Source organism: Amphiura filiformis, chromosome 3 (genome assembly GCF_039555335.1).
Source record: "Amphiura filiformis chromosome 3, Afil_fr2py, whole genome shotgun sequence".
In the NCBI taxonomy this organism is placed as follows: Eukaryota; Metazoa; Echinodermata; class Ophiuroidea; order Amphilepidida; family Amphiuridae; genus Amphiura; species Amphiura filiformis.
This window is the reverse complement of record NC_092630.1, coordinates 76,197,417-76,212,589: the sequence shown is the minus strand read 5'-3', so window position 1 is coordinate 76,212,589 and position 15,173 is coordinate 76,197,417. Positions and strand designations below refer to the sequence as shown.

General features: G+C 35.1%; 1 protein-coding gene across 3 annotated transcripts in view; it reads left to right on the top strand.

The window, feature by feature from the left end:
- Nucleotides 1–15,173, top strand: part of LOC140149137 (protein DENND6A-like) — a 57,886-nt gene that overhangs the window by 34,531 nt on the left and 8,182 nt on the right. Inside the window, exons 5-14 of one of the 3 annotated variants that reach the window (XM_072171320.1) lie at nt 2,050–2,130; nt 2,472–2,577; nt 3,555–3,590; nt 6,599–6,738; nt 7,299–7,415; nt 7,750–7,907; nt 8,582–8,676; nt 9,918–9,986; nt 11,450–11,514; nt 14,522–14,665. In XM_072171320.1, the coding sequence (XP_072027421.1) occupies nt 2,050–2,130; nt 2,472–2,577; nt 3,555–3,590; nt 6,599–6,738; nt 7,299–7,415; nt 7,750–7,907; nt 8,582–8,676; nt 9,918–9,986; nt 11,450–11,514; nt 14,522–14,665 (1,011 nt within the window). The remainder of the gene's footprint in view (nt 1–2,049; nt 2,131–2,471; nt 2,578–3,554; nt 3,591–6,598; nt 6,739–7,298; nt 7,416–7,749; nt 7,908–8,581; nt 8,677–9,917; nt 9,987–11,449; nt 11,515–14,521; nt 14,666–15,173) is intronic. The other 2 variants (XM_072171321.1, XM_072171322.1) reach the window with 2 other exon arrangements.

Below are 15,173 nucleotides of genomic sequence, written 5' to 3'. Positions count from 1 at the left end.
CAAGGCTCAAAACAGCAGGACAAAATTGTCCAACATTTGTGGTACGCACATTCTAACAGGCCAGTTCAACACCAATCTGCACCTCAGTATGGGCCAAAATAGTGCTATTTTTGCCATTTACCTGCTGGCAGGTGCATTTGTCTCAATAAAGTCATTTTTAGAACAGGTCAGGAGGGCAGGTTTGCCATTTTGTCAGGCACACCCCTGACCAGAAGGAATAGTACCTGTACAGCAAAAGGCAAACTTCTCATTCTACAAAAATAATTCAAAATACACATTTTCAAAACAAGAAATGAAAATAGACATTTTCTGCAGACTATAAATACATTTTGATGGGATTTCTATGAAGCAAGTATAAGACATATCAGACAGTCTATTCCCAAGTAAGGAGAATCAGAAGCTTAAGTAAAAGAATATATAATATCCATGTTTCAGACAAGGACAGTCATAAAATATCGAGCTGCAGGTTTATGAAATACAGATTGATGATTAAGAAAAAAGCTGAGAGATTTGTCAAATGAAATGGGAGATTTCATCCAATTACATTTTAATTTTGAGAAAAAGGAACCTTGATGCAGTATGAGGTAGACGCAATATCATCCTCTGCCTGGAGAGAAAGCACACACGGTTAACTTATTCTGAATATTAAAGGATGATACACATGATTTGTGAGTAAGGCTATGTTAATATCTTGTGGAATCTATATATGGTTGTCTTCTAGGGGTGTTTGACCTGCAGGCCAGATACAGCCTGTCAATATTAAAAGGTTGTCTGCCATCATACTGTTGTGAATCTGTATTTTGTTCAAGTGAATATGAATTTTGATGAAGCAGAAGGGAAATCACTAACAAATCAATAAAGTAAACAAACTAAAAACAAACAAAGCAAAATGAAGGCTTTTTAATTTTTTCTTTTCTTGTGCCTCAATAATAAATAAATTACAAGTATTCACTCATACATGATATAGGATGTCGGGCTCAGAAACTGTCTTCGAAGTTCAATACTTGTCATATTAGTTCCAAGAAACTTCCTTTAATAAAGACACAAAAAGGGCATCCGTAGATTTCCTGTGAAAGCTGTATATAGTCACCACTAGTGGAATTCAATCATATAATTCAAACTGTCAGATATATGACAGATAACCTGAATGTAAACTCATAGTATTCCCAAGGAAAAACAGCTTCTAGGCAAAATAAGGTTTGCGTGTCTTCACAATGATAGGTTACCAGCATATTATACTTCCATCAGTACCAACCAAAGCATACCTAATAACATTAGACATTGATACAGACATCATACATGTATCAAGAACATCCAGAATACAGAAATATAACCTAAATGTAACCTATGCTTATGGCTGTAGATCTATAATATACGTACATTTGTGGGATTTCTTTGACAGGGCAGGTGATTTGAAACCAATGATTTCCTTATTTTGGGCACATATCAGACTTACTTAAGGGCTCTGTAACCCACTTTTGCACAGTATTTCTTGTGGGACCTGAAAGCACATCAAACACACCAAATTACATTCTGAATATGATGAATGTCCTCCTGATATCAAATAATTTTTTGAAATTTGCGATATAATCCAAATTTTATGCCAAATTATTAAAAATTGACATTTTGACAGTCCTCAAAGTAAACTTTATTAATCTAATGATAACTATCATATGAAAATTATGACCTTTCATATTGAAGATAAACATGAAGTTTCCCAAAAAGCTCCAAAAGACCTACACATTCATACACACCTTTAGACAGAATTTAGACTGTGGGTTCTTTTGAGGTTTTATATAATGTCCTTTGTTTCGTGTGTAAATTCCAAGGGTCTACGGGTGCAGGTGAATACGAGTAGGAGTGTGTTTACTTCATTACTGTCAATTGCTTTCATAGTCAAGAAGCTCCAAGTGGTACATGACTGTCCATGTTTGCCAGTGTTGACACAAATGTGGGGGTGTGCGTCTGCATTTGTATGTAATTTGAGCTTAGTTATTCTAGAATTGTAATAATTAATAGTTGACTTTCTCTTATTATCACCCCTTTCAGAGTGATGTAGCACACTTTTATGGCTTTGTATATTTCCGTCAAGTAAAAGATAAATCATCAAGAAGAGGTTACTTCCAAAAGGTAAGAAGTGCTATTGCAGATGTTCATTTCTCACATCCATCAGGGATTACTCACTGGTTTTGTGACATCTTGTACACTTAGCCAGGGAAGCAAAGAAAACAAATTATGTCTTTTTAAGGTATGTACATGTAGGAGTGTCTAGAAATAACATCATAAACTCACTGATTGGATGATAGAGTGTGCATGAAATAATCCTGATCCAATGTCTGCTGTGTCAAAGATGATGAGAGATTTGTTCAGAGTACAATTTTATGCAAACAAAATGTTATATTGCACAAAAGATTTTGTGACATTGTAGACAATGCAAATGTAACATATTTTTTAACTGTTTTGTGTTTCAGTCAGTAGTACTTCTTTCCAGACTACCATATATCACACTATTTAGCAACCTTGTCAGTATTATAGCCCCAGAATATTTTGATAATGGGGAGCCTACAATAGAAGCAGGTAAGCTTATGATGTATAACAACACTTTCACTAGCAAACAATTTGCATATTATCTGTAGAATTTATGAAACCATCAGCTGCATTTTAGCCATAATAATTTAATTCATCAACTCATACATATGAGCTTGTATCGTAGCAAGGTAAATACAACTGTTCAAGATAAATTTGAAAGGCAAATTTATGCAAACTTTATTGCATGCTATAACAGTTCATTGCTGTTTAAAAACGCTTATTGTTGGTATTGTTGTAGTTGTTTTGTTGTTGTTGTTGTTGTTGTTGTTGTTGTTGTTGTTGTTGTTGTTGTTGTTGTTGTTGTTGTTGTTGTTGTTGTAGTAGTAGTTACAAGCATGCCAGTTATGTATGAAGTACATGAGCAATGAGCATAGAGCTACGATTCTCACAGAACTTTTAGTTGTGTGCCCAACAAAACAACAAAAACAAACGTACATGTAGAGCCAAGTTTTGAAATCATCTAATCAATTACTCATGATGCAGTTAAAGCATTTAATTTAAAGATGCCAGGAGTATTAAAAGAAGTAGCGCACGAAATATGAGTTAAACAATATAATCTAACAGTTAAATGGAAGTTTATATATAGTCCTTATTTGCAGATTAGGTAATAAACAAATAACAGATGTTGGAGATAAAGTGATAAAGATAGCAGATTATGAGACATAATTTGAAACTCCTGAATTTGCCAGGTAGTTATGTGGTGTATGCCAACAACCTAAAGATGCACAATTTCAAAATGACATTATGAGATATGCTGAATATAGTAGCTAAGATGAAATATGAACTTACGCAGTAAAAATTACTTCTAACTACGTATGGAACCAGGTAAAAAACCCTAATTTTTCATCACATCACTTAGAAACATGGGAGTGAAGTATAAAGTATCAACCTGTAAAACTTTTATTTATTGAACACAGTGAAGGTAAAATTGAGCATATATTAGATACACCTTTGTATTATTGCAGCATGTCATGATATAGACCAGTGGCCCTATGATCCAGGTGAGGTATGGTGGGCATGTTGGAATGATATGATCAGTAATCGGTATAAGGGCTTGACTCAACACTGTACCAGCCCTACTTTAGAGCCTTTTTAACCACTAAAACCCAGTGACCACTCCACCAAAAAAAGTGGGTCACTAGGTTTTAGCAGTTCTCGAGGTTTTACATTTTTTTAGGAATTGCCAGGGTCAAAAGGCCCTATCTAGTACGGCTAACACTGTACAGCCTTGTCCTGTGCATGCTGCCATCATGAGCATGGAATGAAATCTTGTTTATCCACATTCACCTTAAATATTTTAAAGTGATGAGCGATAAAGTCTTCTACTAGCTTCTACTGTTTGCTTAGATGGTGGGGGTATTCTCCTGATGAGTAGTCCATTCCACTGGCTGAACTTTATTATATTGCACCCATTACAAAGTGACTGTATTATGAGTAAGGCAATGGTACCAAATTAGTTTGATCTTTCGATCAACCATTGATGCTTGGTCGATCCTTATTATTTACAAAATCAATTAATGAACTATTGTTAATTGTGATTATTACATATGAATCTGTGCATGTAATGACAAATTGACCAATACAAATTTACCATTTTTTCTCATTAATCAGTTGATAATTCATTAATTCCAAGCATCGAAGCAGCATCAACGGTCAATCCAAAGATCAAACCAATTTGGTTCTGGTGTCTAAGAACTTAATGACCAGTGGAACTACCATAAATGGAGTACATGGGCTCCTTTGCCTCAAGAGTAAATTTCACTTACAAATACAGAGCTCCCTACTCTGAAAATCCCAACAAGAAGTCTCTGCCCTTATTTGCTGGTGAAATTTTTACGGAACAACACTTTTATTTTGTGCCTAAAATTCTAGTTATGTCAAGGGAGCCCATATGCACCATTAGGCAAATTTTTATGGTATATCATGATAAAACTGTTGTTCAAAGGTGATTAGTAACTATTGAGAGGCTCAGTCAGGAAAGGATTCTTATTGGAAACTCACCTAATCTTCGGTACTCTTTGCTATCTATCAAGTTATACAGTTACTATAATTTTAAGGGGTATTACACCTCGATAAATTTGTGTCTTTTTGCATTTTTCAAAAACTAATAACATACTGGTAACAACAGTTATGTATTTTATAGAGGCAAGGAATCCAGTTACTATACTGGAATTTCAGCGACCCAAGACAAGCGGTTCGCTATTTATGATGAGAAATAAGGTACCGCTAGGATGTACCTCATTTCCTATCATATATACTGAACCACTTGTCTTTGGTCACTGAAATTTCAGTGTAGTAACTGGATTCCTTGCCCCAATAATATACATAACTTTTGTTACCAGTGTGTTATTACTTTTTGAGAAAAATGCAAAAATAGCCACAAATTTACCACAGGGGTGTAGTACCCCCTTAATAGAGCATAATGATAATATATTTGTGCGTCAAGGGCTTAACGTTGGATAGAAAGGAAGTTGTAGGTGAATATGTTTTGAAACACATCAAAACATGTTTATGTAAAGCTTCCTTCCTTTCCATTATGCATGTGTTTGATAGAGTAGCAGTGCTTCTGATTGTGAGCATAAGGGTCTATTATGGTATTCTTTTGGAATAAATAGCACTAGACATATTCAAGCCAAAAGTGGGAACTACTCACAATGGCTATAATGAAGACTTAATGTGACAGTGATGATAATGTAGACAAATAATAGTATATCAAAGATGCTGTATGGTTGATTATATTTAGACAGCATCACTGATATGTTCTTATATATTTATTAGTCTGTGTTTGCATCATGTGATATGTGTACTACTCTCAGGGGCTTGAGTGATGCATCCCTCTCTACCAACCCACTAAGCCCAGATTAAATCTGCTGTCTTTTATACCTGAGTGAAAACAGATCATAAATACTAAAGAAGGGTTCAAGGTAAAACAAGTTGTGGTCATTTCATATTGCATGACACATACTTCAGGATGTTGAATTGATACAAAATGGTTGCTTTGCATCAAGATAATTACTAATATGAGAAGCTTTGCCAGACCTTTTGAAAATTTGCAATACAAAAACTTGGGTATATAGTTTGGCATGCTGTGAAAAATGCTGATTTTCCTTTTTCAATTACACTGATGACATTTTCTTTGACACATACATAGGAAGGATAATGTTTTGAAAGAAGACATACTTGTTTATAATGAAATGTTATGATATAAACAGCTCACCATGTTTCTCAGAAGTATATATGATTTACCATACATTATTTTACTTCTGCACCCACTAAATAGAATTCTAGGGAAAACAACAAAATGGAATTCTAGGGAAAACAACAAAATGGAATTCTAGGGAAAACAACAAAATGGAATTCTAGGGAAAACAAAACCTACTTTTACATCTGATGAGGATGTTTTGTTTTTAAAAATATTAGAGTAAAAAAGGCTCTTTTTTGAAGTGGAAAAAGTCAAGGTGGTGGAGGATCAGGGTTGTCAATCAGTACATATCTTGTTTTGTTTGTATGTTTTAAATTGTTTCTCCATGTGGAGACACACACTTGTGTCCTGATGAGACCAGGCTCACACAAAATGATCAAGCCTAAAAAGCCTATTATAATAAGCATGCTGGCTTATGTAGAAAGAAAAGAGAAAAACCGATCAATTTGAAGTTGTGAACAACATTTACTTTCAATATATTTGAATGTATTCATGGTACATTGTGACATGTGTCACATAAAGTACTATGTTGTATCTATGAACCTATGTAATTGGTATGAAGCTTTTGTAGTCAAGCAGAGGATAAATAGAACCATATGCAACAGCATAGCCAGCGTTTTAGTGTGAGGAGACAAAGGCAAATTTTTGTCCCCATTTGTCAATTTTTGGTCATTTTAATGACACTTAAGTCTTTGCCCATTTTCATCCCTGAAAATTTCTGGGGGTGGGTGGGCACTTGCCCCGGCTACGCCACTGACCATATGTTTTGCCTACTATAACTGATGCTGTAATGTTTGTATATTTCAGCATGTCATGATATAGACCAATGGCCAGCACCAGTACCAGGGGAGACATTACATTTACCCATCATGGGATGTGTCTTACAACTTAGAATGCCACAGAGACAAGACAAACCAGGGTCTCCAGCCATCAAAAAAACATTTGAGGTAAGGAACAAAGGGCATACAACTGCAACTTTAACAAGTTAACAGTTGGTGTGTACCTGATGTAAGCGATGCAGCAAATTAATGTAAAATGTCCAATATTAGTAGCTTACTGCCAGTATTTGGTGTATCCTGTGTGTAAGAGAATACCAAACAAATCCCAACTCTAATCCTAACCCTAACCCTAATCCTACCCTAACCCTTACCTTAACCCTAACCCTAATTCCTAACCCTAACCCTAACTCTAATCCTATTAGTATTTCATGCTCTCTTACACTAAGGATAAACCCAGTATTGGGGATGATTGCATCTTTTAGAGTAGATCATACAATATATGCAGCAAATTAAAGTGCACTCATGTGTAGAAAATGATGGCAAAACATAGCTGGAAATCAAAAAATAATTACAATGGTATGCTTAAATGCATAGGTGTTCAACCAATTAGCATACATCCTATGTAATAATGCAGGGAGTTGCTTTTATGTGCAATGTATGGTTATTAACTTTTCTGATTGTATTAGTTTATTAATACTTTTGTCCATGTTTGTATGTTGTGTATATAGCCTACAGGGTCTCCCATGACAGTAGTGCCTTGTGTACATGATGTGGAGACATTCAGATGCCTTCAACCAGTCTTACCACATGTGCAGCTTCTATGGGAACTCATTCTAACAGGAGAGGTAATAGCTGATATCGAATATATCAATAATGTTGTTATCTGTAGTCAATCAATCTCTAGTATTAAATTAAATTAGAAATTGCAAAAAACAGTGGCATCAATGGAAATCACTGGGTTCGATTCCTGGGCAGGATCACTTTTTTATTTGTCTCCTTTACTATACTATTTGCAACAACGATGGTGAATAATTATGTTTATTATTAATTAGAATTGTTTCACTAGTATACATGTTAGTGGCCACTGAGGTCCAGTAAACAAGGATATTTGAGATGTCCAGTATTACCTTACAATGTTTCACTGTAATGTTTTATATCTTATGATTTTTCCCTATGCAGCCTTTGGTAGTAATGGCTCCCTCACCATCAATATGTTCCGATACAGTACATGCCTTAGTTAACATGATAAACCCACTAAGGTTCATGCCTGACTATAGGCCATATTTCACCATCCATGACAGTGAATTCAAGGAGTACACAACAAGAACACAAGCACCGTAAGTTAATGACCTAGTTATAAAACACTAAGCTGCAAGACATTAATGAATGAAGCAAACATTGTAAGAAAAAGTTAAGTTTTTTTGGCACTGTCAGGTGGATGACACTCCTATGCCTGTGCTCTACAAAAGTGTGCCGACAACATAATGCATACCTTGTGTATTAATGTGCGCTGACATTATCAATTTGGGCCCTGACATTTGATTATGTGGCGTTGATTATATATTTGATTTGAAGCAGAAAATTAGTGCTGTCATGCATAAGCTATGTGAAATTATGCATAATCCTGAACATACTTCATTTGACTTTTGACAAAACTTTCCGATTCAAATATAAAATATCATGAACTTAGATGTAAGACTTATCTGTCTTTATGTTATATACAACTATTGTAATTCATATGGACTCTCTTCCTAAATTACCCATTTGACTTATAATTTGAGCATAATCATATGCTATAATCAAGTCTGTCATAACAGCCAAGCAACTAATTTGCTAAATATTAATTATTAAGTGCAGAAACTTATAGTTCTGCCCTCTAACATTAACTCATATCGAATTATCATGTGACTGTTCTCAGGTTTAGCCATGGACTGGCAACTCCATATTACTTTTTTATGCTACTGATATTATTCTTTTCACGATAGTTTTGTGTTTATGTTTTATTTTTCAGACCCTCAGTAGTCCTAGGCGTAACAAATCCCTTCTTTGCCAAGACATTACAACATTGGCCCCATGTCATTAGGATAGGAGAAGTCAGTTCCAATGGTAGGTATTCATACACAGTCAATCACTCATCACATTCATCAACACAAAACAAGCATTTCATACTATCAGAGTGCATTTCACTCACACAGTGTAGCTTTAATGAAATAGGTAGTTCCATAAGTCTTTGCGAGTACACCTCAGATGTCATTTGATATCACGCCGATCTGTGCCGATGCGGACATCGTTTAGTGAACATTGTTACTGCGCATTGCAAGTTGATGTGACATCAAATGACGACATCTCAGTTGTACTCCCAAAGGCTTATGGGATTTACCGAAAAGGTCTATATAAAGAGTGATCATAACATGCTTGCCACTCTCTTCTGGTGTAACAAACATATATAAAAATACTACATCAGGTCTTTTGTTCTAACTTCATAATATTAATTTTCCTGGTGCAGCTTAAGAAACAAGACACATCATTTAGATCATCTCCACACAAAATAACCATGCTTAAATTATTATAGCAATTTTTTAAGTTGTCCAAGTCATAGATTTCACTGCATCTGTAACTGCAATGTTGTTTTAGTTTCCAGTGTATTCAACAATCACTTTAAGTAGTAACATTGCTTCATTACATTTTCATAAGTGGTGGCAGGTAATACAGCTAACACATTCTATCAATAGATTGATGCCTACCCAGTAGCAAGGATCAGTATTGAGCTATCACAAAATTCATCAAAAGAAAGAAACATGTGAATTTGCTTCATGATCATCACTTATTTATGCTAATTGTTTTGATGCCAAAATACGCTCAGGACAATATTCTTAACAGGCTTTTGTTCACTTATTCCATTGACTTGTAATGCACAAGAATCTGAAAGTTCCTAATTTCAAAAGATTTTTCTTGAAAAACACAGTTGCTCTGTGGATGTCAACTGATAAACAAATGGTGTGGAACAAAAGCCTGTAGAACTGTACAACTATTATACCTATCAAATACATTGCCACATTAACCCTGCCGTTTGAGTAGACCCATATTTGTCAGTTTTATTTCCTTTGCAGCATTAGTTTCCTTCCTATCACATTGCACTGAGTTCATTGAAATAATGTGCTTCATATGCATTATGTTGAAATATTATGGCTCCCGTTTTATTTTCCCTGCCTAGCATGTACCAATTACTCCTTATCACTGAACAGTTGAATCTAGCAAAAATGTTCAGTAATCCATAGCAAAATACACTAAAGCTAGCATCATTTCAGAATTTTTCCATATGCCATGTTTTTTTTATTTGCTTACAGACAAGTCCAATTCAAAAACCCTGAAGCCTAAGAAACCAGGAAGCCTCAAAACATTAGAATCTAAGCCAGGTATGTAGGCATGTACCCCTTCATCAGCCACTGACCACAGATAGATACAGGCTGATGGAGGTCAACAGCTAATTGGCAGGTGCATAATTTAGAGAGAATGAAATGCAAATTCACTGCATCCTAATCATCATGACTGTGTCATTGTCCTTGCCATCAATGTCTACACTTGCATTGTGCTTGCAATATTGAACATATATGCAATTCATGAGCCATCATTCAAAACTGTATCTCACTTCATGTACCATATACATGTCTTAAAGGATATAACTGAGTAAATTAGACCACTTTGAAGGAGCTGTTACCTGCACCCCTGGTCAGTTTGAGATGTCCGCTAATTGGCAAGGGGATGGTTGCCAGTTTAATCAAGACCTGTTGCATTGTACTGGTCAGTTTGAGATGTCCGCTAATTGGCAAGGGGATGGTTGCCAGTTTTATCAAGACCTGTTGCATTGTACTGGTCAGTTTGAGATGTCCGCTAATTGGCAAGGGGATGGTTGCCAGTTTGATCAAGACCTGTTGCATGGTACTGGTCAGTCTGAGATGTCAGCTAATTGGCAAGTGAAGGGTGCCACTATGATCAAAACCTGTTGCATGGTACTAGGATAAAAATGGGGTTATCAGTTGAAATCTCTTGAAAGTAGATTACTTTTAATCTGGAATGGTGAGAAAGAGAAAGGTTTGGAACTTCTGAGTACATTTTGAAAGTCATTCTCAAAATGTCAGACTTATGATTGTACATTAATTCTTAGTTACACAGCTAAACAATTATTTGATTGTTTTAGAAAATGTGGCCCAAATTATCTTTAAAAATAAAATTTTGCATGTGAGGATATTCATAATTAGACCTTTGCACCATCCATTCCTATAATTTATGTGATATACGTTAAAGTTCCAATGTTTGTTTTATCACAGCACTGCTTTTTTGTTTTTGCTTTATTCACATCCTGCAATATTATTTGTTTTCTTTGAACAGTATTAAAGGTGTTTTGAAGAATTCAATTAACTTCAATAATTTTATATTTTTCCTTATTTACTGGCATGTCACATAGCACACAATGAAAGCAAATGAAATTGGTGAACAAATTGTTTTCATGTATATAGCACTGAGTTACATTATGTATATATAAGAGCTTTGAATTGTTTGAATGTGGCAAATAGCAAATTTCTCCTGGAACATCACTCATAATTGAGCCCAGTATTTACACATATTTTACTTAGTGCTAAGGATGCAGCTTAAATGATGCAGACTAACTTCATCAATTAATTCCATATGTTTTGTAGTTTGGTTCGCTGTTCACTCAACCTAATTTTGAAGTACTCATATATGTGTGGAGATAAGGTAAACAGTATTTTTATGATGTTGTTGCATATCAATATTTTGAACATCAACAACCTGTATACACTGTATGAATAACATGATGAATCCATCAATGCATTTATGAGAGTTTGCTTTGTTTTTTCAGGTGTGTACACACAATACAAGCCTTTCCTTAGCAAAGATAAATCAATCATCAAGAGACTAGTAAAGGTAAGTAAATGTCATAAGAGTTTGTTTGTATGCTGGTCTGCTTGTTTCATCATTTGTATGTCTGGGTTTTTTTGTGTGTGTTCTAATTTATTTTACAGGAAATCATCATGTATTGGAACTGAAAATTTGCTCAATATAGCTTCAAATAGCTTCTTTTCTACCAGTGAATCCAGATCATCAACGGTTGATACCTGGTACTCTGCAAATTCCAACTGGTCCAATTTGTCTTGCATAAAATCAAATTTTTTGACATGGATGAGAAACTCGCTTCTACACGATTCTTTATCTAGGCAACTCCTGCATGTTTTAGCAGTTCATCATCATTCATGGGGAATGTGCCTATGATATAATCACACACTGAAATGAAGTACTTCCTTACTGGCGTAAAGAATTTTTCCACTAGAAGTGAACTCATGACTACATATTATGAAGGCTCTTATATCTTGACATAAATTTAATGTGCATCTGATCTTTGATTCTTTGGATCCTTATATACTGCTCCAAGAAAGTATCCTTACACTTGGAAAAAGTAATCACAATTTCAAAACTGAACTATATTGGGGTAACTTTGTTTTTTTAATAGATGCTATCTAATCACATTTTGACACCCCATTGAATCCAATGTGACTTCAAGAAGCAAAGTTACAAGCATTTGATTACACAAAGGTCCAGTTTTAAAGTGACACACTGGCCTATTCAAAACTCCACGGACTAGACATCTGGTTTGAGAGTGGTAAATGGCTAATTTGTGCATGCCTTTAATTTAAAACAAAAGGAACAAAAGAAAACTTAAACAAAAGAGCTGACAAATAAAATGCAAGTTTTGAAAAGTATAGAGAAGTAAAAACTGAAATAAATACTGCTTTAAATAAGGCTTCATTGAAGAAACTGTGAAGTCTCTTTGTTGCGCTTGTTGGAATCTTTTTGCGCCTTGTATAGGCCAATTTGTGACTTTTAAAACTGGACCTTCGTCTATTCAATTGCTTGTAACTTTACTTCTTGAGGTCATATTGGATTCAATGTGGTGTCATAATGTGCAGGATTAGATAGTGCATCTATTACAAAAACAAATTTACCCCAATATGGTTCAGTTTTTAAATTGTAATTATTTTTCCAAGTGTAAGGATACTTTCTTGGCGCAGTATAGTTACACTCCTTCAGCTGTGGTGAAGTATTGATGATCACTGGCTTCACAAATCTCAGCATAATCCCTTTGAGAAAACCATTCAATTTCTCATGTAACACCTGTACCATCGGTTCATCTTTTTGAAGTTCCAAATTATGATGGGTGCACAATAGGATGTCTGTTTCAGAAATAAACGTTTAAAAAGTTTATTGTAATCATCTGATAGTGTTGCATGAATTTCTTCAGCCTTTGTGGCTGCTTTACTGGCTGACTTTGGTTTGAGGCTGCTTTAGTAGTAGTCTTTAATTTTGAGGTTGCTTTACTGGTTGGCTTTGATTTTGAGGTTGATGTATTGGTTGGCTTTGGTGTCACACCTAGGTTTCATTATCATTGAGGTATAGGACTTTTTATTTTTTAGGAGAAGAGCAGGTAAGGCAACTACTTGATTATATTTCTACATGTTCATACTACATACTCTGAAAATTTTAGAAAATTTGCACGAGTCCGCTTTTTTTTTTAATCACATTTTGTTCCTAAAATGGGGTTATAAGCGCCCTCAACGGGCACTCTCTCCATAGGGTTACATGTAAAGACCAGTTATAAACAAATGGCCCTCAAACAAAACAGAGTCGTGCGAATATCCCCAAATGTTGCATATGATGTAGATTTAACATCTGGAATGTAATGCAAGTGATGTCGTTGCTGCTCTTCTAAATTCATTTTTAAAATGTCCGCACCAGACCAAGGTGAACGTCATCTTGGGGGAAACTATTTTCTTACATGTGGCTGGGACTGGAGCAGCAGTCTTCAGTTCAGCAGCAATCACACTTTTCTTCGTGCAGTTGTACATGTAGTGTTCTGCCTAGGGATAGTGTATGCTCCTACAACGCTACCCTAAAGGCAATGTAGATGCTCGCTTTTCTGCTGCTTGATGGAGATGGTGACAGGGGCAACCTAGAATAAAAACATTTGGATTCTCCTTCCTTACATATGATGCTATGCCCATCATCACCGATGCATTGTCTGCAGAAAAAACAGATGTAATCCTTCCAAGGAATTCTCTTTTATGGCGTTGTCTAAAAGTTTGAAGATATTTACACCTGTTGACCTTTCTTCTGTTGTAGCTATTTCAAGTAACACACCTACAACTTAATTCACATTTTCATCAAAGTACCGAACAATTGGATACAGCTGTTCTTCAGCACCCCTATCCAAACTGCCATCAGTTGACAAGGAAAAGAGTGTTTCTCTCAGTCTCTGTGTGATATCAGCTGAAAAAAGGCAAAACAATGAAGGCAAAACATTAGCTAATCATAGGTAACTAATTGAGGTAAAATAAGACTGAGGTATCACACTGGGAAATTAACATTGGACCAGGGTCACTTTTTTGTTTAATAAAATTCGCATCGTAGTTCTTTGATTTACTTTAACTCCAGTTCCCTATGTTCGATCATCACAAGAGTTGCAACACATAGAAGCACATGGTGTAAGGATTAAAAATAATTGATTTAAAGAAAGTTGAACAGAGCTTTGCCATGTGCGTGGCCTTTCAGAAAAGAACATGCACAAAATATGTCAACATATTCAGCAGGTTACATAATATATTTTCACTAACATTCAAAACCATACAAGTATACAAATATATTTTCATGGCAAGAGTTGATCATGTTGATAGTACTAACAAAGCAAGCCTGTTATTAATCTATCTAAAGTTGTACTGTAAATTTGTTAAAGGTACCAGTTATTTTGTTTGTATACCCTTCTTTTTTCTTTTCTTTTTTTTGATATGTCAATATATGTATGATATTAGGACGATCATAAAATACAATTTATTGCATCAATTTTGACACTCTGCTCATATTTTGTCTTTGTTTATAACAGGGTGTACAGACCAAGAGGCCACAGGAGGTGCAAGATGCCATGTTAAGAAGACATCTACTAGAGTTAACACAAAGTTTTATTATACCATTAGAAAGATATGTAGCTAGTCTCATGCCCTTGCAGAGAAATATCTCCCCATGGAAGGTAAATACTAACAAATTAATGGTATCTGTATTATGAGATAAAGCTTATCAAATGTGTGCTTATGTCAGCATACTTCTGTTATAAATATTTGTTTCAACCGATTCAATAAGAAAATGAGAAGAAATGTCAGTTGCAAAATTGCAAAATTTCACTGGTTTGCTGAATTTATCACATATTTATGAGACCCAATTGTTCTACCACAAGTGCTGTCAAATTACGCATAGCATATTATGTGTCCATGTATTTACAAAAAAATATTCTGATTGTGCTCTGGAAAATGAGGCAGACTAGTGTAGGTAGAGCATAACAATTATTTTATGCACTTCATGGAACTATTGCCCCTCAGTAATTTAGGACTAGACATGACTTTACAAGTTCAGTTGCCATTTCTGCTTCTCAAATTACTCCCAGATTGAGATGCAATCACTTTTTTCACATTATTGTAGCTGGCAATGTCTTACTATACTGCCAGTCACCGCCAGATTGGTAGTAGGTCCCTGTATGCGAG